At 35.0% G+C, this 25,042-nt stretch overlaps 2 protein-coding genes and 1 non-coding gene across 3 annotated transcripts; 1 reads left to right on the forward strand and 2 right to left on the reverse strand.

The window, feature by feature from the left end:
* Positions 1-4,982: 4,982 nt before the first annotated feature.
* On the reverse strand, positions 4,983-5,055 carry Trnar-ccg (transfer RNA arginine (anticodon CCG)). The gene has a single exon. It is a non-coding gene; the product is annotated as a tRNA-Arg (tRNA).
* Positions 5,056-5,233: 178 nt separating this feature from the next.
* LOC137386029 (checkpoint protein HUS1-like) lies at positions 5,234-16,429 on the forward strand. Its single transcript, XM_068072682.1, has 7 exons — positions 5,234-5,380; positions 5,907-6,034; positions 6,304-6,477; positions 7,556-7,738; positions 8,887-8,986; positions 11,072-11,215; positions 16,151-16,429. Exons 1-7 carry the CDS (start codon positions 5,329-5,331, stop codon positions 16,237-16,239), a joined length of 870 nt encoding a protein of 289 aa, XP_067928783.1. The 5' UTR covers positions 5,234-5,328; the 3' UTR covers positions 16,240-16,429.
* A 1,302-nt stretch (positions 16,430-17,731) lies between these two features.
* On the reverse strand, positions 17,732-25,033 carry LOC137406066 (cilia- and flagella-associated protein 410-like). Its single transcript, XM_068092592.1, has 6 exons — positions 24,891-25,033; positions 22,497-22,562; positions 21,947-22,170; positions 21,249-21,417; positions 18,564-18,651; positions 17,732-18,254 (listed from the first exon to the last, which is right to left on the reverse strand). Exons 1-6 carry the CDS (start codon positions 24,968-24,970, stop codon positions 18,150-18,152), a joined length of 732 nt encoding a protein of 243 aa, XP_067948693.1. The 5' UTR covers positions 24,971-25,033; the 3' UTR covers positions 17,732-18,149.
* Between the last annotated feature and the right edge of the window lie 9 nt (positions 25,034-25,042).

A 25,042-nucleotide genomic window follows, 5' to 3' on the forward strand; every position in this document is an offset into this window, starting at 1 on the left:
TGCAAAGTATTACTAGTACAAATACTAATTAAAACTAAATTACCACGATGGACAGAAAATCTATTCATGTATAGTTATGTAGTACGTGTTAAAACGATATTCCAAAATTTTTTTATAACCACCAACACAAGTAAAATTAAAACATTGTGCTTAATCTTTTGCAAAGGGTTCCCACGCTGTTGCCTCATTTTGAGGATTTTAGTGGGAAAGTTTCTGATCTGATCTGAGGTAGTTTAAATAAAAAATGTTTAATATGGATTCAGATGTTTACTTCATATTTGGCTTCTATTATCCTCTTGACTGGTAACCACACTCCTTACACCTCTTTCTATTAATATTTTCTGCTCTTTTGTTTCCATCACTCAATATTTTTACTCACAATTTTCAATCTCATCATAGCTGCCTGATGAGATAAGAGATATTGCTTTCCTATCTTCTGTTTCAGTGAGTTCAGCCCCAGTAATATATTAAACATTTAAGTAGCTGTAAGATAAAGTGCCATCGGTGTATTTTCAAGGTTCAGCTTGCTAGTCTGCTGCATCAGATCACTGTCTTTTTCTCCATTAGGCCAACATAAGGCTAAACCTGGCTCTAATCTTTATTATAAGATATATTTTTAACTCAATGGTTTATTTTTGTTGCAAAAAGAGCATTCCGACTAATTGCAATTCTATACCATATTCTAGCATATCTTATTCCAACGGATACTGTTCACAAATATTTGCATCTTCATACTCGGCTACATATACTATATATATATATATATATATATATATATATATATATATATATATATATATATATATATAGTATATACTATGTATATATATACATGTACTATATATATATATATATACATATACTACCGCTATATGTTTATTTTATGTTGATTATAGGTTTAAAGATCTTTCATGGTTTGTGTTTTTATTCTTTACATGACAGTTACAGGTATGCAACTCATTTTAGCTTCCGAGATAAAACAAATTGCATGCAACTAACAATTCTTTTGAAAAAGGTATTTTAAATGCTGTATGTCAAACCATTTATTCAATTTGATTGCGTAACTTTTTCACTGTTCATAATTTCTGTATGACATAATTTGGAAAACATTTCTGTTCTAAATGAAATTATTGCCGATAAATTAATAGAAAGAACCACATGACATCTCTGTTTTCAATTAACTATCGACTCATTTCGGTGTTGAGAGTTTGATTTAGTTTGGTTGAGATTAAGATTCAGTACTCTTCTGCAATGTAATGTAAACCATATTTTTCAGGTCATTCACAAAAAGCAGCTAAATATAAGTTGTACAAAATATCTTATAACAGTACCCACATACCATCACTAGTAGTCAAAGCAATCAATTCATATAAAACCACAAAGATACAGTCATTTGTAGCTCACCAATTCTGGTGTAAATCCATTTCATGCAGCATTGCTGAACTGATCAGTTAAGTATATACATTATATAATCCGTTAGACTGTATTTAGGAGCTAACTATTAACTTTAATTTTCATTTAGTGTATGTGAGATTAAATAATTTTGTAAGACGTTGTAGGTACAAAGTTAGCAGTTGTTTTTCTCTGACTCAATCTCAACACTCAGCATTCAGACTATTTGGAAATAAATTATTTCTAAATTTCTTGGTTTTATATTTTAAGTACACGCACACTTATTCCAGCAAATGCAGATTAGCATTTGCTGGAATAAGTGTGCGTATTATCTGTATTATTTGTATTATCCAGAAAGTTTTTAAATTAATGCTGAACAACTTTGAATCGTAACAGTGGTCGCTAGTAAGCTTATATTGTAATACTACTGACTTGTCTAGTTATTTAGAAGGCAGCGGTCATGCATATGTTTATGACGATGCTAGTTTTTCAAGAAATCTGCATAAAGCTTGGATTATATAGCAACACCACATATAATGGCTGATGCAAAGTGCTTGTGACAGAAACTTATTTGCTATATAAGAAATTTTCTACTGCTCAACTAATTTAAAAAAGGCATCAATGCTGAACTTCACTCGCTATATTTTCTAATCTTGGAGAAAGAAATTACGGTATAGTATTGATGAGTTCCGTGATATTTATTTTTCGTACCTTTATTGGAACGTTGTATCATTGTATCAGACTAGGCCATGAATTAATTGGTGATGTTTGCTAAAGGTATTTGTCACTACAAATGCGCAAGTTGGTTTACTGGAGTGGCCTTGCAATATTGACTGGTGATGTGTAGGAGTTTGTACATTTTATGACAACATGTAATTTTGTGTTTGCCTGGCAGCTATCGGTTATGTCTTTCAACTAATGCATGATCCTGCATCTACATGTATATATATATTTCTCAAAGTATGTCCCTGTGTTGTATGTCTGTCTGCGTTCCGGCTATAGCTATTATTAGAATAGCCTAGCTGCGCAACAATGCTGACGCAATGTCATTGCCTACCGGCATTTAAAGCTTACTAACTAGGTTAGTGGAATTTCCCATTGGCAGTGTGCCAGGCCACTTGGCAATGGCCTGCCACTTGTTGGAGAGTTGCCTGCCAGCAAGTGGTAACCAAATCTCATGACTTCTCATTGTTTATAAGCTGATTTTTAATACCCGAGCATCGCCGGGAGGCACAGCTAGTACTTCAGTATAATTGAGCCATTTTTTAAAACTTGCATTATTTGTCAACTTGAGCCATTGTTAAAAAGGGGTTCGTAATTCGTTACTGTAGACTAATAATTCAATTGTCTGTCAATACGTACATTCAAACAATGAAATTTATAAATCACAGGCTTGTGATTATTACGAAAAAATCATAACTGCACATTTGCTAAGTACTCACTGAACCCAAAATGTAAAATAAATCGCAGCCAAGGTAAATTTTTGCCTGAATATCTAAATAGATGCATTAGCAGTGCAGTAGAAATAGTTAATATGTCATAGCCATGCAGCATACATGTAATTGTATTGCATGCTTTTACTACTGCGCATCATGCTGTATACACGCAGGACAAATATTTTTAATGCATAAGAAGGGTATTGGCAAAGTGGCAGCATTGCCTATTGCACAATGTGCAGTGCTAGATGCAGTAGGAACTTTCACATGACATTGTACATTTACGGCACATTTTTGAGAAAATTCACAGAATCAAATATTATGTTGACTTTGATGCAACCACAACACAAATACAAGATATGAATACTGCTCAAGCCTGAGTATAAGAGGGCAAACAAATTGATAACTGTTAGCATTTTGCATATGGTTGAAATGTAAACTTATTATGGTTTTGATACGTATTGCTAATCAGAGTGCAGTATAAAGATCCGGATGTCATTGGAATGATGATGATACCTGGCTCTCAATTCCGTGTTGATATGGGAGTTAGAACACAAGCTCATCAGCTTGCGAAACGGCATTTAACAATTTTGTTTTATAAGAAACCTTATAAAACATTATTGTGCCATCTTGGCTATAAAGGCGCAGTACAGGAACTGATGATGCAAGGACTGGCAGGCAGGGATTGACCAGAATAGATAAATGGGGAATGCTACACTTCTACTACTTCAATAAAGTGCGCATCTATAATTGTCGTTCAAACAGATACAATGACTTATTTAATTGTTGGCAAGTTCACTAGCTATTCTCCTAAGAACCTGAGTAAGTTGCCTTGCAACCATGATAGAATAGAACATACTGCCAGACCTCTTGGCCGTTGGAGTGGTGGTTTGTTGCTGGGTTCTTTGGCTTCCAGACTTGATTAAGCAACTGTTTCTACTAGTTTTTCCTTAACTGCTCGGTGCACTTCATCACAACGTAAAAACATATTCACTACCGCCAGTCCTCACCTAAAACTAGAGGATAAGCTTGAAAATTATCTGAAACTCAATGTTGGAATCATAGACCTATTAACTATACATATAGTTGATAGGTCTATGGTTGCAATGCACCGCTAGTCGTATTATAGGTTTCAGTATAACTCTACAAGTAATCAGCATACAATGTATTAAATAAATTAAAAATAATGTTATAAACAAGTGTAACTTGAGGTTGAAAGTTGTGGCTCTCACAGTGGTAGATACATGTCTCTGGCAGAGAAATCGCTTGCATTTAAATTTTTGCGCATTTGCGTCAGCAGTGATTTTAAGGTATTTTGAAGAAATTTCGGAAGAGGTAGTAGACTGGTCCTTTTTCCAAGGTATCGCAGTAGAACCTTATTAGATACTGGAAGCCGAATCCATGGTTAAATGCAGATCGCAAATGGAGACCGATTTCCGATTCCGATTATATGTATGCATGGAATTATCTCTCACATGAGCCCATCATACTTAAGTCTATGCACATGTATTATAAAAATGAGTGATTAGATTAGTCGATGGTAATTACCAGAGAGAATCAAAGCGGAAGCTGTGTAAGTAATCCAGTTTCGTCGTCAACTTTCAAACACCATCGACTATGGTGAAGACTTTGAAAAATAAACTGGTCAGTTGATCTACTGTATCAACTTCATAATAATGCGCAGTTGCAGTACACATGCAGATTTTAGTTTTGAAGAATGTGCAATTGCAGTATGCGTGCATAACTGGGCTTCAGGTAATGACTCGTGGAAGCCAATGTGCGGAAGATCATAGTGGGAAATTTTCAGTAGGAGCACGGTTGCAGTGGCAACAAATACCTACTGCGCTTTAAAGTCTTAACGCACTCCAAAAAGTTTCTATGCATAGCAACTCTGATAAATCAACCAGTCAATTTTTTTTGGCTTAAACTTCAGTAGCACGGCTGTAACTCTGCTCGTGTTTTCTGTTATGCATCCAAGCACTTCCATGAAAGAAGCTAATACGGTAGGTATATTAATCCCAGTCGTCACATCTCTAGGTTTTGCTATAATTAATTTATGAAAATCATTTGCTAGTCGGTAGTCCACGTGATAAGTGATACAAATTTATAGTACATGTACAACAAATCTATTTGAAGTTCCTTACAAAACCAATACGACCTTGATGGGACTCGAACCCACAATCTCCGGCTCCGGAGGCCGGCGCCTTATCCATTAGGCCACAAGGTCGAATGCCTTCGGCGACTTTATTGTTGAGTTATTATTTGCCAGTTACCATAAATTGTCTAGCTGGGTAACTTTGTTGCACTCAATAATATTTGAAGATCTGCTCTACGCCGCTCCTCGACAGCTACAAGCACAACTATGCTCTTTGGCGATTATTGCTAAAACATTTGTAAGACTATGTCGCGCTCTGAAAAGTCTGCAGCAGAATGACAGGCATTGCAGCATAGGATTAATTAAAACAACACTTTTATTACTACTGCAATTTCCATCACTAATATGAGATTCAAGGCTACGTTTCTTGATATTAATGCGATAACGGCCCTTTCTAGTGAGTGTTCTAACGACAGATGATGCTCATCAGCTAACGTTTGAGTATGTGATGTAAAGCGATTTAAAATATTGTTTTGATATATGATACAATTGGCGTTTTTCATTAAGAAGACAATAGTTAATGTAGAGATAAAGAAGTCCATGTTTTTTACATCACTATTCCAGGGATAACTGTAAAGAAAGTCTTCAACGGATGATTTGTGTATTTATATCGCGCGCTTACATTTACCAACGATGGTAACGTGCATAAAATTCCTTACAGATGTTAGCATCGTATGTATAGGTATCGTATTCAAGATTACCCTAGGCCAGCAGTGCTGGGCTAATAACTTCACTGCTGGGATTTTTGTAAGCTCATCATCTGATTGTCAGTATTAATATATAGTACTAATATGGTGCACTACATGGCTATTACTTCTTGTCTAAATGTATCTCATTGCATGATTCATGTTGATTTCAATACAAACCATTTAGCTGTGACAGCTATTAGTGAAGTTGTCTAACTTTGTCTTAATGTTTTACAGAGTTTGTACAAGGGGTATCTAGGCTATCAAAATCATGTGTAATAAGACTGACAACATCAAAGTTGTATTTTATTCTTACGGAAAATCAACTCAATGGTGGAACAAACCTCTGGTGTGAACTACCTCAGGTAAGCTAGACCATTAAGGATGTGTAGCATTAATTAGCAATGTTCATTTTTATGTGATATTGTCTTTGCGATAATCTTGCATGAAAATGCTATGGTATGAATTAGAGTTTCTAGATGATGTAAACTGCTAGTTTGAGGTCACAAAAGCTTTAGTTTTTAGTATTTCGAAGCATGTCATTACTATCAGCATATCAAGCAGGTGTACAAAACATATCGAGATGTGAAACATATATTCAAATCATGCTTAAGTCGTAATGATTTTATTACAGGGTAACTTCTGTTCAAGTTATGAATTCGTTGGTCATGGGGAGCGCAATGAAACTTATATGGAGGTTGCCATGGATACATTTGCGCACTCATTGAAATCTGCTCTGCAGGCAAAAGTGCTGCGTATCAAGCTAACACAAAAGGCAACTGCCTGTTTGACCCTTGAAGTTGTACAGGTTGGTTGTTAAGCCAGTCCTGAATATTTCAGTTTAATCTGGTTGTTGAATTTGTATTTTACTCTTAATAAAAATTTATGTCGTCCTAGCGGTTATATGATTAGAACACTCATTGTAGGAAAAAGCAACTTTATGTTAACTCAGTTCATATTTTACAAGCTATCAAGTTTTTGTGAGTATTTCATATGCTAAAGTATAATTGCTATTACATCTAGACGAGCTGAAAGGCACAAATATATCTATTAAACTAGTGTGTTTGGGTTCAGCTTGGCAGCCACATGTTAAAGGTCATTGATTTTTTTGTTAGATATATTTTTAAATTCTGAAGTACTTGCATAAATTGTTATGGAAGGCGCTTAAATATTTTTGTTGTCAACCAGGCGAATATATAGCTAATTGAGCGTTTTTGAGGTTGTATAAAGTTGAATTCATCAGAATCAGTATTTATAAAAATATGCTTTATACTATGACCTTTTTTGACAATCATTACATTTTATATTAACTAAAAATATGCCCATATCCAAAATTACTTATTTGAAATTATTTGTGCTACAAAGTACCGTTCTTTGAAAGTAGGCTACTGTTCTTTGAAAATTTTAAAAGTAGATGACAAAATAAAAAATGTGGTTTTGTTATGGGCCAGAGGTTTTATGCAAATAAACTTCTCACATTAACAACAATAACTTGATTGTACCATTGTGTAGATAAATGTGTGTCACTTATGTACAAATGTTATCAAAATGGAAATTATATAGTGATATATTGTGAAATGAGTTGGAGTAATAAAGTTGATGCTTGTGATTTTTACACAAATATTTCTTGTTTAAAATGTACTTAAGTAGCACTTTGAATGCTATTTAACATTATGTAGGCTTGCTAACCTTTGGTCACATGAGATATCGAAATGCTATGCACTGACATATCTGTGATGTCTAGCAACCACCTTACAAATCATCTGCAGGTTCATAGTTTATGTTAATTTATTGGTATTATCTACCAACAATTTATCTGTTACCCATTTTTATTCAAGTACCTGTATATATTAATTCATGTTAGCTTTATTATTTATTGCTTACAGCCTTCTCTAAACAGTAATGGACGTATGATAGTACACGATATACCAATTCGCATTATTCCAAGCAGACTATGGGATGAGTATAAAGAACCAGATATTCCAGAGTTTGAAGTTAGCCTCTATCTTCCACCTCTCAAAACTATGAAAACTGTGATTGAGAGGCTTAAAAACATCAGCAATGTTTTGGTGAGCAATGTCTTGATAGGGAGGACAACTCTAAGAATTATATATGGGAAGGAGACAAGTGAAAGTAGAATTAGAAATTTTTTTAGTACTTTTCAGGTTAGAAAGATAAAAAATGCAAGGAGCTGAGCGTAGTTGTTGTCCGTATTTATAAAGTAAAACTTGAGCAGTTTTTTAGGGTTAATGAGTTCATCAATCTACACTGGCCTATGGCAGTGCCTTTTTTGACCATTTTACAAATAGTTGAAAAAATTCTATTTTACCAGTTTTAATAGCTGTGTCATCTCTATAAGAAACTATTTTGTGAAGTCTTAGTCATTACTATTGCAAAGAAAACCACACTTGAGCAGCACTGCTCAAGCTAACAACTGTCTTTATAGCAGAAGCAAGCGAGCACTAAGGTACTGCATATAACATGGCATAACAGGTATACATATACATAACATATGCATAACATAACATACTACATAACATATGCTACTTCGGTAGCATATGTTATGAAAAAAAGTGGGACAACTTTCAATTTGCCATTTCACTTCACATCTGTTTTTTCTTATACCCTCAAGCATTAGTTTGTAAAATAAATAAATTTGGTATACGGGGTTCAGCAGTTCGGGTGCCGACATGTGGTCAGTAGGTCGAAGGTTCAAGTCATACAAGAACCATTGTGAGATTAGGACGAGCATCCAACCACAATTCAACCACAATTCCTCCTGTGCTACATAAATACAATGTCTGTAGACCTCGGCCGAAAAAAGCTCACAGAGGTATCAGTCTATAAACAATCTGTGAGGTGTTTTTGATGTATATGTATAAGCCTGCTTGTGTGTTAAACGTTGTTTATTAAATGATATGAAATTAGTCAGTATAACTGCAGAGTAAAAGAGTATTTAAAGCTGACAGTTGTAGAGCAACTGTCAAATTCAAATACCTAAACTCAAATACTCAAACTCTAAAAACTGAAGAGCAACATGCAAAAGCGTATTCCTTCTGATATTGTGATGTTGAAGAGCCAGCTGTCTTACAGTTAAAAACTTGAAGCATTCCGTAAGTTAAATGGTCTACATTGAGTGCAGGTATACTTTTGTATCAACTAGGATATACTGATGCAAATAAAGCCAATTAATAATTAGATGATTCGATATTTGCAGTGTGTGAGCGCCAATCAGAATGGCGACCTTATTCTGAAGATCAAATCAGAAATGGCTTTGGTGAGTGTGTCCTTCAAAGACTTGCTACAGGCCAATTGGAGTAAGTATTTTCATACTTGCTACGGGATTCTAGAACTAAAAAGGGTCTGCAGAATACAAGACGTAGTTAGCATCATGGAGGACAAATTGAAACGAGAGGATATGAAAGAATACCTACCCTATTTTATTATTGTTCAAGTTTTGCAATTTTCTCATTTCCTCTGATGGCACCTTGAAAATTTAAATTCCTGGCTCTTCTTATCTATCTTCTTCTATATTTCTTAAAGTATGTCTGTATGTGGATATGTTGGTATACATTCCGGCTATAGATCTTATAATCTTGGAATAAATATTCTGAACCGAAGAAGATTCAACCTCAGACTCAGCCATTCACCAGTCGGACGCCCTACCCACTAGACTACAGAAATTGAATTGCTAGCTTGCCAATATAAGTCATTATATGAGAGCAAATATGTAACGGCTTTGCGAACGGCTTTGCTGGTCATTGCATAATGTCATGAGAAGCTGTTCGCTCACATTATTAAACGTACTGGCTAATAGCACGCAGGCTAATAGTGAGCAACTCTCACTACTTCTCATTGTTTATAAGACAAAACACTTCTCATGATATGTTCAGTAGTTTGAAAGTTAGAATGGCAAATGTGGTTATAAATTGAATACAAATCAATTTTCTGTACAAAACTTTTCTATTACCTGGGCAACGCAGAGTAGCACAGCTAGTATATGTATAAATCTCAGTGTCTGTCCATCTGTTAGTCAGTCCATGATTCGATCTGACCAGCTATAGCTATTAAAATCTTTGAATGAAGAATCCGTATTGCAGAATATTTGATCTCAGAACCTCTGTTTCACTAGGAAAAAAGTTGACCAACTGAGCTACGTGAGATGTATTGGGCGATATGACTGGTTATCTAGGTTGAAATAGCATAGCGACTCTGCATTAATATCACTAGAGCTTACTCTCACGGCTCTTACTGGTAAGTTAAGCAATACAGATACTAGCGTGCTCAAATTAGCCATTGGCGGTGTACCAGGCTAATGGCAAGTGACAGGCAACTACATTACCTGCCACTGTTTATAAGCTGTTTTTTAATACCCGTGCAATGCCAAGTCATATACGAACTTGTTTTTCCTTTGAAAGTACAGTACTTGACCACGCATAGCAAGTACACATTTTCTATTTTAAACAATGCAATGGAATTACCTGAACAAGTTGAGAGTGATTCTGACTGATGCTTTAACATAGCTGTTTTTATATCTTCATGATTGCTATATTATCATTATCATAATAACATTATATTAAAGTTATTAATAGTAGTTGTAAGATATGAAAAAGCTTGTTTTCCGAGATTACAGATTATGTACAACGATAACATGATATGGAAGAAATGGGTTTTTAGGGTTAAAGATGCAATAGATGAATGCCCGGTATTACACGGATAATAAAGAAAACGGCTTATAAACAATGACAGGTAAGGTAGTTGCCATTAGCTGTGTTGACTAATAATTAGCCAATAGCAAATTAGTCAATTTTAGTAACTAAAGCTAGTAACTTAACTTGCATATATTGCTAAACCTGCGATAATTATAAAAGCTGTGAAGCCCGCTATTTTAACTGAATTAGTAAGTATGTGTACAATTATTCCATTGTATTGCAAGTCGGCTGTGTGGCTTAGCGGGTTAGCTCACCTGTCTCCAGAACTAGAGGTGCTGAATTTAAAACCAGTGCAAAATGGATTTTTTATTCCTAAAACTATATCGCTATAAGTGGACACACAAACAACAGATGTCAGACAAACACTGAGACTTATATACATGTACATAGATATAAGTACAGGTACTTATAGTATAGTCTTCTATATACATGTACATGTATATATAAGAAAATATGAGTAGCATATGCATATATAACTGCAAAACCACTATGCTAAGCTTTTTTGAAAATAGACAAGCGTATGTAAACATCCATACATTCATGTTTATGCATTTTTTTATAGATCGTTAACCTAAACCTTACTACATCCTCTCAGACTATTGTTAAAGGCTTGGTAACAAGATACCACACAACTACTTCATTCAAAGTCGTAGCTTGTAGTCTCAACAAGTTCACTTTGGCTTATTGTAGAAGAAATGAGCTCATCTCAATCTCAGGGCACCGCTGTACAAACCAAAAGAAATAAAACCCGATTCCATGATGTGACTATTGACAATAAGCGTCTGCATAACTTTCTTACAGCTATTGCATTACCAGTTGACAAGATTGTCTGTAGTGAGTATTTATATACTGTATATACCAGATATTACTTATAGTCTACTATATATACTAGGTATTACTTATAGTCTACTATATATACTAGGTATTACTTAGTCTACTGTATATGCTAGGAATTACTTATAGTCTACTGTATATACTAGGTATTACTTATAGCCTAATGTATATACTAGGTATTACTTAGTCTACTGTATATACTAGGTATTATTTATAGCCTAATGTATATACTAGGTATTACTTAGTCTACTGTATATACTAGGTATTACTTATAGTCTACTATATATACTAGGTATTACTTATAGTCTACTATATATACTAGGTATTACTTATAGCCTAATGTATATACTAGGTATTACTTATAGTCTACTATATATACTAGGTATTACTTAGTCTACTGTATATGCTAGGAATTACTTATAGTCTACTGTATATACTAGGTATTACTTATAGTCTACTGTATATACTAGGTATTACTTATAGTCTACTGTATATACTAGGTATTACTTATAGTCTACTGTATATACCAGGTATTACTTATAGTCTACTGTATATACTAGGTATTACTTATAGTCTACTGTATATACTAGGTATTACTTATAGTCTACTGTATATACTAGGTATTACTTATAGTCTACTATATATACTAGGTATTACTTATAGTCTACTGTATATACTAGGTATTACTTATAGTCTACTGTATATACTAGGTATTACTTATAGTCTACTGTATATACTAGGTATTACTTATAGTCTACTGTATATACTAGGTATTACTTATAGTCTACTGTATATACTAGGTATTACTTATAGTCTACTGCAGCGGTGCTCAACCTTTTTAGACATGTGATCTACTTTTATATTTGCCTGCCTTCAAAGATCGACTAGTCTAGCGAAGCCCCGAAACAAAAAATTAAAAACAAACTTGAGCCTGTAGTGGTGAGCCTATCACCTTTATTAAGTTCCACATATATGCTTATATAATGCAGTGATCCAGTAAGTAACATAATTTTAAAGGAAAAACATTCATTCTCTACCTTCTCTAGGAAGCGAGATGATGGCTTGGCAGATGAGGCACATGCATTTAGAGTTGGAAATGACAAAGAAATAATCCTCTTCCCATTCCTTGTGGAAGTGATAGGTTTTTTGTCGTTTCAGATTTGTCTTAACACTCATTTATGGGTTTATGTTTTTATTCAAAAAGAAAAAACGAGATCGACTGCTAGCAGAAAGCTGCATAACATTTTAACAAAAGTTATTTTGGGTGCATGAAGAACTATACACGGTTTTGTATCGAGTGCGGACCTATCGGCCTTTTCTGCGGTCCTGTGCTGGGAACTTATGAATGGCGTTCACGTGTATTTTTGTTGGTCTTGAAATACACAATCAAACACGACTATACATAAACAACGATAATAGGTAAATAATGTTATTATTAAAACTACTTTTTTAGTGCAGTAGTTTAGTAAAGTGCTGTGCAGCAATAGTAGTTGCTGCTAGTTAGTGAATAATTATTATTTTATGTTGTAATTATATGTTATCCTAAAATCATCCCGCGATCGACTGCCAAGCACTTGAAGATCGACTGGTAGATCGCGATCGACTGGTTGGGCACCCCTGGTCTACTGTATATACTAGGTATTACTTATAGTCTACTATATATACTAGGTATTACTTATAGTCTACTATATACACTAGGTATTACTTAGTCTATTGTATGCATTAGGTATTTTCAGTCAGTTTACAATCTATCGATATTTAGGTAAGTTCTGATCTGCATTGACTTGCTAATTGTAGCAGCAGAGTGCTTCTTTTGAGATACCATTCTTTAGTTGTATATTTTCCAGGTATTTACTTGACTAATATTTCATTGTCATGTGGTAGGTTGTAAACATAGATATATAAACCTAGATTGGCCAATAATAGCCATTCCCATTGGTTGCCTTGTCAGACTTAAATAGCATGACGTTACGTCATTGTATTGTACCTAATGCTTGGCTGCACTGTTGTTTACAATGGAGCTAATGAGGAGAAGGTGACAAAAACACATTTATTTTCACATAAAAACCTTCTTGGATACATCATCCAGTAAGCCAAAGCGATTGTGATAATATCTGATAACCACCATAGATTAAAACTATAAAAGTTATGAAATGTTGCACACAAATCATGAGCCATCAGGGCTTTATTTGCCACCCCCTCTCCTATCCCTCTTCTCTCTTTTCGCCTTCCCTCTTCTCCCAAGAAGAATTGGGAAGGGAGAATGGGAAAAGAGAGAAGAGGGAAAGGAGAGGGGGGCAAATAGCGCACCCACCCGAAGAGCCAAACCCTGGCTAGGTAAATAGACTAATATCATGCTGAACTAAACATGACTAAATATGAATATGCAAGTATGTCTTAAGTCAAAAATGAGACAGAATGATTATTTTACAACTGGCTATGTATCTCGGTCACTAAAGCTGAAGTGTAATGATTGTATCATTAGCATCGTGGATGTTACCAACTATGATGTCAACCAAGCAACGAATTCCCTAATCACAGTTAAGAATCGTGGTGGGTTGACTTTGTCATCACCTGTGGTGATTGAGGTTTGCAACCACAGTGAGAAAGCAGATGAGAGTGTTGCTTAGTAGTGCTGGGTTGGTGACAAACTTTCCCAGGCTAGCACTAATTGCCACCATGGAGAGGTTGCTGAGGTTCAACATCATGCTACTGTTTAAGTGTAATCTTCATGCTAGTAGCCTAGCTCGTGAGATAGCAAAGAGATATATTTCGATTAGGGCACATTATGAAGCTAAGAACAGAGCTGGCACGGGTAGCTCGTCTGGTCTTGACCCACCGGGTCAGAGGTGTCCTGGTCGGGCCACCCGACCCTCGGGTCTTCTTATACAAAGACACGGGTAGGTTATGGCTAAATGAAAGCGATTGTATATCGATTTTTAAGTGCGATTGAAATGAAGTCGCGTATAGTCCTAGCGCGAAAGGACCAGGCGAAATAAAACAAGGTGAGTTCAGACTATATTTTTACGTCTGCGACAATAGTCTTTGGACTATAGGTTTCACAACGTTTTTCGGCAAGAAATAATCAATATGTTGGTGGTCTGGGAGTTCATGAGGAAGCCGGTCAAGAAAGGGAAATACCAAGTTATTTGTACAATATGCGAAAGCAAGTTAAGTTACAAAGAAGGGTCCACCTCAATACTATTGAGGCATTTACAACGAAGGCATCCTGAGGAACTTAAAAGCGTGTCTAAGAACCTTCAATCCAGCAAATTTATTTTATTTTTAGTTTCTTTCACTAATACCAAAAATTTTAGGGAAGTGATGGATTTTTGCTTTTCACTATGCTAGGTTATCCATTTCTATATTTGCAAAGTATTTCTTAATTAATCTCTTGTTGATTATAATAGCAGTTGAAAATAAAATCTAATAAAAACACTAGCCAAATCATGCCATTAATCTATCACCCATTGAATAGCATTGATCCACCAATGTCTAGCCATAAATTGTAAATTGCATCTATAAACCAAGCCACAAAATATAATGATTGGTGTGATAATGGGTTCTTTTATCTTAGGTTATTGATGTCACAACATTAGGCTGTAATAGAACTATCTCTTAACCTTAAATGAATAAAAAAACGCGCATGCTGACCCGGTCCGACCCGATCTTGGCCCTCATTGCTGACCCTGAGTCTGGCTCGACCCTGCATTCCTTGGTCTCATTCCAGCTCTAGCTAAGAAAGCCACTGATTCCACTTCCCTGATCAGATCAAAATTTCACAGGCTCATCATATTTAGTCATGCTTAGTTCGACATGATATTAATCTTTTACCTAGCAAGGGTCTGGCTCTTCGGGTGGGTGGGCTATTTGCCCCCCTCTCCTTTTCCCCTTCTCTCTTTTCCCCTTCTCTCTTTTCCCCTTTCCCTTCTTCTTAGGAGAAGGGGAAAAGAGAGAAGGGGGATAGGAGAGGGGTGGCAAATAAAGCCCTGATGGCTCATGATTTGTGTGCAACATGCAATTCATGCTATTTAAGTCTGATAGGCTTTTCCCTATTGGCCAATCTAGGTTTATATAGCTATGGTTGTAAACTATCAATGATCTGATTTAACGCTTGAAGGTTAGGCCTGAGATAATTGGGGGAAAATTTTTCCGACCTGATCCTAAGCCTGAGTTTTGTTTTTCTGCACTTCTGGTTCACGTAGCATTATGAACTTTCAGTCTCTTGTTCTTGTACATATTTTTAGTGTAATTTCTAATTTGCAAGTCGACGGTGCATGTAGGATAATAATTTTTTCATCATTTTCTGTGATATATGTTTCTATTAGGATTCCGACGTTTCAGGGTGATTGATCCGTTAGTTCTCAAAATATTGTTAAAATACCGAGGGGATTTCTTACTAACAAAGAAATAAAAAATGGCTGTTGACAGAACATTAGTGTCTAACGATATTCTGATTAAAAGTTTCAGTAATGAAGATCTGAATAGTAAATAGACAAACCTAGAAAATTTCTCCTCAGCAACAAGGATTTCTCACGAAAACTATTTGATTTTCTATTCATAAAAAGTATGCACACTCTATCAGGCTCGGTCCATATCAACGGTTATATTTCTTCAATCACCTCTAAAACATCTCTTCTTTGAAAGATCGTGAAAAAAGCTACTATATTTGCTTCGTTTTTTCATTGTGTTCTGCAAGCTTAGAGCTTCAAAATGATACTCAGTTCAAAAGGCATTATACTATTCTAAGTGATTTCACAATTATTGAAAGGTGTCAATGGGGATCAGGGGACTTTCTTGTGTATACAAGGTTAGGCTTCCAAGTGTTAACTGTATTTTGCCTACCATGGGTGAACCACTAGTTGTTACTTTTTTATCTAGCACCAAATATTTCAAATTCTGTAAGCAAGTTTATGCTGAAATGCTTTGTTTTAGACATCATCGCAAATGAAGCAGTACAGCTATTTCTCATACATGATCAGTTCTCCATGCAATACACCATACCGGCACAGAATATTATCTGATGTTAACAAACATCCAATTTATTATCTTGTACTTTTTATTTCTCAAATATTCTGATTACTGTATATAATCTGTAAATAATTTATTATATTCTGTGGCAATAAAATTACATTTTCTTACATCCATTAAAAGCTAATTTGAAGGTTAGGCCTGAGATAATTGGGGGAAAATTTTTCCGACCTGATCCTAAGCCTGAGTTTTGTTTTTCTGCACTTCTGGTTCGCGTAGCATTATGAACTTTCAGTCTCTTGTTCTTGTACATATTTTTAGTGTAATTTCTAATTTGCAAGTCGACGGTGCATGTAGGATAATAATCTTTTCATCGTTTTTTGTGATATATGTTTCTATTAGGATTCCGACGTTTCAGGGTGATTGATCCGTTAGTTCTCAAAATATTGTTAAAATACCGAGGGGATTTCTTACTAACAAAGAAATAAAAAATGGCTGTTGACAGAACATTAGTGTCTAACGATATTCTGATTAAAAGTTCCAGTAATGAAAATCTGAATAGTAAATAGACAAACCTAGAAAATATCTCCTCAGCAACAAGGATTTCTCACGAAAACTATTTGATTTTCTATTCATAAAAAGTATGCACACTCTATCAGGCTCGGTCCATACCAACGGTTATATTTCTTCAATCACCTCTGAAACATCTCTTCTTTGAAAGATCGTGAAAAAAGCTACTATATTGGCTTCGTTTTTTCATTGTGTTCTGCAAGCTTAGAGCTTCAAAATGATACTCAGTTCAAAAGGCATTATACTATTCTAAGTGATTTCACAATTATTGAAAGGTGTCAATGGGGATCAGGGGACTTTCTTGTGTATACAAGGTTAGGCTTCCAAGTGTTAACTGTATTTTGCCTACCATGGGTGAACCACTAGTTGTTACTTTTTTATCTAGCACCAAATATTTCAAATTCTGTATGCAAGTTTATGCTGAAATGCTTTGTTTTAGACATCATCGCAAATGAAGCAGTACAGCTATTTCTCATACATGATCAGTTCTCCATGCAATACACCATACCGGCACAGAATATTATCTGATGTTGACAAACATCCAATTTATTATCTTGTACTTTTTATTTCTCAAATATTCTGATTACTGTATATAATCTGTAAATAATTTATTATATTCTGTGGCAATAAAATTACATTTTCTTACATCCATTAAAAGCTAATTTGAATGCCATATAATATCGGATACAATTCTCGCGTGTATGAAGCAGAAGATAGATGAGACAGTAATGATACTCAGGCAATAACATAGGGCAATATAATGTAAAAGCTTTGAGCATGTGCGGCAAGTTAACTGAGACAAAGGTGCCATGCGCAGGGTAATTCTTTTACGAACTCCAGTCGTGCTCGTCATTGGAACAAAAAGCTGTAAAACGAATGTAGCCAACTGATTCCTAAAAGTGAGCTAAGGTTACCCAAAAGGAAATATAAGTGAGTCAAAAAGTGGAAATATTGTTTGTTTTGTCAGAAGGGCATCACATAGGTGTAACAGTTACTGCTATAGAGAGCTCTATTAATAATAAAGCAGCTGACAGTGGCATCACATAGGTGTAACAGTTACTGCTATAGAGAGCTCTATTAATAATAAAGCAGCTGACAGTGGCATCACATAGGTGTAACAGTTACTGCTATAGAGAGCTCTATTAATAATAAAGCAGCTGACAGTGGCTTTATGATTGCTACTGCGCGTATTTATAAGCCAATCGTAGAATTGAACTCTCATTCGTGCTCATTATCAAAAGTCACAAAAGTTATTGATGCAGCTGTAAGACTACAGAAAATATATGACCCACTGGAATTCATATTTAGCGATACTCTGAGATAAGTAGGGGTGGCCAAAGCTGAACAGCATAACTTGTGCAACCATATTTTACTTGACCAATAGAGAAGATTGTCAGAGTGTCTCTAGCCTTGCTTTGCAGGCTTGAACTACCGAGTTCAGCCCATCCCCATCCAGCTCTTTTACTAGCAGCAAGACTGACTGCAATATGTTATCACTCTGAAAAAGAGGTGGCCATCTTTAATAACACCCTATATGGAATCTTTAGCTAACTTACTCTAAAGATACAACTGTTATATATACAGGGCGACAGTTTTACAAGTTATTAATAAGTAAGTACAAGGGTACTAATTAATTTTCACATCATTTTTCAATACTGTTCCTCAGCAGCTGGTGAAATTCTAAGCTGTACCCAACCTTGTAAGAAAAAAAGCGAGATTTATTTCGCAAAACTAGATAGCAAAATTGCATGTTTATTACTGAGAGTAATAACTGGTGTCTAGTTGGTTTAGTCACTAAGCACCCTACCTTATCACTGGATTCAGTTCCTCGGCGTGCTGGACTGCCCATGGCACCTTCTGCAAGAGGCTTCAGTCCAAGCTCTTCTCTCACCTTACTAAAGAACCACAATAACCAGAGTAACGACAATTACTGTTGTTCCATAGAGCAAACCATGTAAGAAAAGGTTTTTGGAGTACTCCATGAATGAGTAATCAGCTGGCTGACCATTGAGAAAAAAACAGTTGAGAATGCCCTCTGCGTTTCAGATGATGAGGCAGCTCTTGCTATTAAGGTATAGCTAAAACACTCTTTTTAATGTGCAATTTAATTCAGCAGCTATTGGTAACCCCACACCTAACTTTCGTAAAAACTCGCTATGACCCCAATTGCAATTCCGATGTTTACCAATATTATGTAGTAATGAAACATCAAATAACTCAGCACAAACTTCCTCATACAACTTACAATATTTCTGGTTAGGATGTTCAGGCAGCACTCGGCATAAAGTTTAGCTGTTAAACTCAGATAAAAGGTTTAACATTGTAATCAGTCTGATGGTCAAGTAAAAAAATTCGCATGTAGCAATGAAAATTAATTCACTCATCTAACTATATATTTATTATTCCCTGTTAAGAATACCTCATCAACACTTCACATAAATTGCACTGTCCAACTAGGCATGAAAAGCTAACAATTTTAATCAATTTACACAAGTTTATGGTTGCGCAGTGTGGGGAAATAGCAATGTATGTGGCCTTTTACTTACATTTTATGTTCAGAAATCAGTTCAAAGTGTGTTGTGAATAGCTTAATTACTAATTGTATGAACAATAGATAAATATATCACTGAATCTAGCAGACGAATATATCACTGAATCCAGCAGACGAATACATCACTGAATCCAGCAGATAAATACATCACTGAATCCAGCAGACGAATACATCACTGAATATAACGGATAAATATATTACTGAATCCAGCCGATAAATATATCACTGAATCTACCAGATAAATACATCACTGAATCCAGCCGACAAATACATCACTGAATCCAGCAGACGAATACATCACTGAATCCAGCAGATGAATACATCACTGAATATAACGGATAAATATATTACTGAATCCAGCCAATAAATATATCACTGAATCTACCAGATAAATACATCACTGAATCTAGCAGACGAATACATCACTGAATATAACGGATAAATATATCACTGAATCCAACAGATAAATACATCACTGTATCCAGCAGACAAATACATCACTGTATCCAGCAGACAAATACATCACTGAATCTAGCAGGCGAATACATCAATGAATCCAGCAGATGAATGCATACTGAATCCAACAGATGAATACATCATGGAATCCAACAGACAAACCCATCACTGAATGTATTTGATCGTTCAGTAGCACGCAATATAGCTGCGAAAGTAATCACTCATTTAATGAGTTTAGTGTACTGAGTGATATGGCGTTTAGTGGAGTTTAGTGGCCGGAATTTATCTGTCTGAGTGATATGGCGTACATAGTGATGAAACTGTACGCCATATCACTCAGAGTGCTCATCTATAAAACCAGATTAATAAATTCTACATAAACTGACATTTGTGTATATTTACCACTCATAAAGAAACATTCTTTTTCAATAATTACAAATAAAAACAGGAAGCATCCTAATTACGCGGCTAGTAAGGCTGAGCATCTAATGATTTAATTTATGAAGTGCTGAACCTTTTAATCGTAGTGCAAACAATGGCTAGTTTTTAAAGCAAGTTCCTTTAAAGTTTGTGAGTTGCGCCAAGACAGCTGACTGGACGAGGTTACTGTGCATCCACAAACACCTGCCTTTGATAGGCTTAAAAAAATTGGATGATGTTTAAAAAACTTTTTTAGCCCAACTACTAAAATAAGAATGCTCTACATTTGAATGGAACATTGCGAACAAAGGATCTAGTAAATACTTGAAAGAATGCCTATCTGGTTTTCTCTTTCTCAGCAACCAACGGGTTTCTGAGATCTATCTACACCAGAGTGTAGATAGATTCTCATGCAGATGAGAAAAATGAACAGTTAAGTATTCTTTAAAACTTTTCTACATCTATTATTGTGAATATGCTATTGGACACATGGCACTCTAAATGAGTTAAATTTGTACTTTATGTAGTAATATGTATTACGATTCTCAAAATGGAAGTCTCCTTCTCTAAAGCTGTTAGCTAAAGATGAACTTGCAGACAAAATTTTAGTAGATTTTATCAGAAAGTATCAATATTTTTCTACCATTTGATGTTTTTGATGTTTGAGGTGCCAGGATGTTTCAAGATTGAAATCGACAAAATTTGATTGCAGTTAAAATGCTTCAAAGAAAAATACATACATAATGATGTCACAAGTTGTTATCGTTGCGATATTTCATATCAGCTAGTGTGTTCGAGTTGCTGCGTTACGCATCTCGATTCTGTCGGTCTCATTGCAACTAGAGACATCATAATCGCACTTTTGCTTGATCCAAGCATTTCAACCGTGATCAAGTTTTGTCAATTTTAATCTTGAAACATCCTGGCAGTCAGACCATTTCAAACATCAAAAACAATCGCAAATTATAGAAAAATACCAGATACTTTCTGATACAATTTAATATAATTTTGTGTAAGTTAATTTTTAAAACTGACGCAGCTTGCGACCTACAAAGCATCACTAACTTTGTTTGAGCCAATGAGAGAGCTTTGCCAGATTCACCGCCGCCATTTTCCAAAGACTTGCTTTCACTCGTTTGAGACTCTATCCCTTCAGAGAGCTCTGGAAGGCGGTCAGGTAAACAGAGGTCAAGACCTTGTTCAAGGGCATCGTTCAGTTCTTCACTTTCAACCACTGCACATACCCAAAGGCAAAAATTCCAATTAGCAAATGTATAATAGCGCCCAAAAGAACACCAAAATGCTAAGAGAGTACTTATGTAAAAGTTAGAGGATGGACAGAGCTCCAAGAGTAACCTACTGTCTGCTGAGTTCATGGTATGGTCAATAGTAGCAATTTGACTAGCAGAAGAATACCGATTACCCAATGAATGTGTTCAGTTCACCTGCTATGCTTGTGATCATATATCATACAGCACTCTTGCAGCCGTATACTATACAATCCTGTTAAAGAAACATAACATATAGTGCTGCTACAACTGGATACTCCATAGCGCTATTACAGCCACCTACCATATAGTACTGTTACAACCATATGCTGTACATCACTATTATAGTCGCATGTCACACAATACTATTGCAACAACATACATGTACCACATAACACTGATATAGCCGTATAGCAGCGTTACAGCCATATAGAGTACAGCGCACCGATAATACATGGTGAGTTAGCGCCATCTGCGTGTATGTGATGAACTCACCAATGTTATCAAGTTTGGTCAGGTTTGGAAGGTTCTTCAACACTGTCATTCTATACAAACTTCCTGTCGCACATGGATTGTCCGCCAGCCATAATGCTCGAAGCTTTGGTAATTTTTTTAAATAGCATATTTCATTCAGATCAGCTATTTTATTCTTTCTGATATAAAGTTCCTGTAGATTCTTGCAGTTTTGAAACGGTTCCAAAGTTGTAATGTCATTAACACTAGAAACAATAGGAAACGTGAAAGTTTATCTAACGGCATAAACAACAACAATGTGTCATTTGGTAGGTATTTTGCGTTGTTTTTTTAAATTAAATTAAAAATTTTGTAACAGAGTTGGATAGATACAAGATGACTTCAATGACCAGCAATACAGGAACTATCATTATAAGCTATCTCAACACACATGCATATTAATCAACTGTTGTTTGATCAATGATGCGCGAAAATGGCTATCAAAAGATACAAAGGTGAAGGTCGTAAGCATTTTATACAGGCATACTACATTATATAATGAGAGAATGATTTGGCTTAGGTAAGTTCTCACCTTAAGCCAACGATCTCGACGTTGACCAGACTTTTCATAAGAGAAATGTCATCAAGGTCACTGCTCCTAAAAGTGTGAAAATTCTTATTTTGGATTACCTAAATCAAATGACAAATGATTTGATTCTTCATTATTATATATATCCCAACTTCTCCACCTAATGTTTCCTATAACAAATTTATGACACTAGTACTGTAGCGTCAGGTGGCCAGTTGAATGGAGCATAGAGTTGATAGTTTTACCATAAATTTGAAGATGGAAGTAGTATGTCTAGAGATACAAACACATTTTCGGCCAGTAAAGAGTCTTTAGTGTGCATTAGCTTCAAAAAGTTAGGTTTAGGAGAACTAAACGTACTGTATGAAAGCTTTAATTAAAATAAATAAAGCAGTATGTTGTAGTGCGCTATAGAGATAAATATATGGTGTAAGTACTAAAGTAATAAGTTGTAGTACATAATCAAAAGATAAACGTAGTGTGTAAGTAGTATGCTGTGGTATGTTATAGAGATATAAATATCTTGTGTAAGTAGTATGCTGTGTTATGTTATAGAGATATAAATATCTTGTATTAGTAGTATGCTGTGTTATGTTATAGAGATATAAAAATCTTGTATTAGTAGTATGTTGTGGTATGTTATAGAAATATAAATATCTTGTGTAAGTAGTATGCTGTGTTATGTTATAGAGATATAAATATCTTGTGTTAGTAGTATGTTGTGGTATGTTATAGAAATATAAATATCTTGTGTAAGTAGTATGCTGCGGTATGTTATAGAGATATAAATATATTGTGTAAGTAGTATGCTGTGTTATGTTATAGAGATATAAATATCTTGTGTTAGTAGTATGTTGTGGTATGTTATAGAAATATAAATATCTTGTGTAAGTAGTATGCTGCGGTATGTTATAGAGATATAAAAATCTTGTGTTAGTAGTATGCTGTGGTATGTTATAGGGATATAAATATCTTGTGTAAGTAGTATGCTGTGGTATGTTATAGAGATATAAATATCTTGTGTTAGTAGTATGTTGTGGTATGTTATAGAGATATAAAAATCTTGTGTTAGTAGTATGCTGTGGTATGTTATAGGGATATAAATATCTTGTGTTAGTAGTATGTTGCGGTATGTTATAGAAATATGAATATCTTGTGTTAGTAGTATGCTGTGGTATGTTATAGAGATATAAATGTATAATGTATGTAGTATGTTGTGGTATGCTATAAAGAGTTAAATGTTATCTATAACTAATTTGTTGTAGCATGTTATAGAGAGATAAATGTATAGGTATATTAGCCTAGTAATTTGTAGTGTAGGGGAGGGTGGGCACGTTGCAACAAAAAATGCATTTTTGGTTATAATGTTTTCCTAAAATATTGGAATATAATGTAGATAATCACAAAGAATGCAGAAATATGTTTTGTATGTGTATGCCAAATGCCAATTCTGCTGGTTGTATACTTTGGAAAATATCACAAAAGTACTAATTGCATAATTGGTGTGTCAACGTGCCCCAGTAGGGGGTACGTTAAAACGCCTTATGAGGCACGTTGAAACATCCTTGGTTTTCATAGTAAATTTTCGTTTTAGAATTATGTTTTCTTGAAATTATTTTCAGTCAAACAGTTTAAATTTCCACTAATTATCGGTGCAAAAAAATTGAGAAGAGTTTGCCATGAACTTCAAAACACTGTGTACAACAATCACTACAAACAAACTTCCACAGCAAAACAAAACATATATATACATGTTGATATGAAAACCAAACTTTTTTTCCTATGTTATCATTTGCAGTCATGATATCAATATTGTCCAAAAATTTAGGGGTTCTTCTTGAGGATTAACCTTTAGCTACATCAAAGAGGTTTGTATCAAACAGCAGCTTCAATGCTACTGGAGCTGTTTCCTCTATCAAAATAGAGGGGCAATCTGCGACATGTTGCAACTTCCCCTCTATTCTTATCATTTAAACGTAATGCAACTTATCCCAACTCAAGATGATGTAACATCATAAAGTTGGAGGGTGCATGTGAAGAGAACGTGTCTCTAGCTGCCTCCACTGACTATTGTTAACATGGGATGATGTACAAAAAATATGCAATTCTTTAAATTTATATATAAAAATAAAAGGGCAAAAAGTTACCAATAAATTTTACAAAGTCATGGCTCACCTAAATTGCTGTTCTTTTCATTTCATGCAATCAAGATATCTCATAAGATGACCTAAAAGTCTTTAATTAGTGAAATAAAAATTTGAAATGATGTAAACAGGCAAGAAATTTGGAGAGTGTTTCAACGTGCCCCGCGTTGCAATGTGCCCCACTCTCCCCCATTATGGATTATGTATAATGTATAAATGGTCGATTTTTTTATCACATATCACATTTTCTTACCAACAATTGAGCTTTTTTACATTAGCAAGATTTGATGATCGACAGCGAGACAAAGCAATTTCGGGAGTGAGCTTCACCATTTATGTTGCTAATGTTACCGAACTAGCATAAACATTGGCAAAAGTTGTTTCAAGAATTGTTGTGCGGCTTGG

Source organism: Watersipora subatra, chromosome 1 (genome assembly GCF_963576615.1).
Source record: "Watersipora subatra chromosome 1, tzWatSuba1.1, whole genome shotgun sequence".
Taxonomy (NCBI): domain Eukaryota; kingdom Metazoa; phylum Bryozoa; class Gymnolaemata; order Cheilostomatida; family Watersiporidae; genus Watersipora; species Watersipora subatra.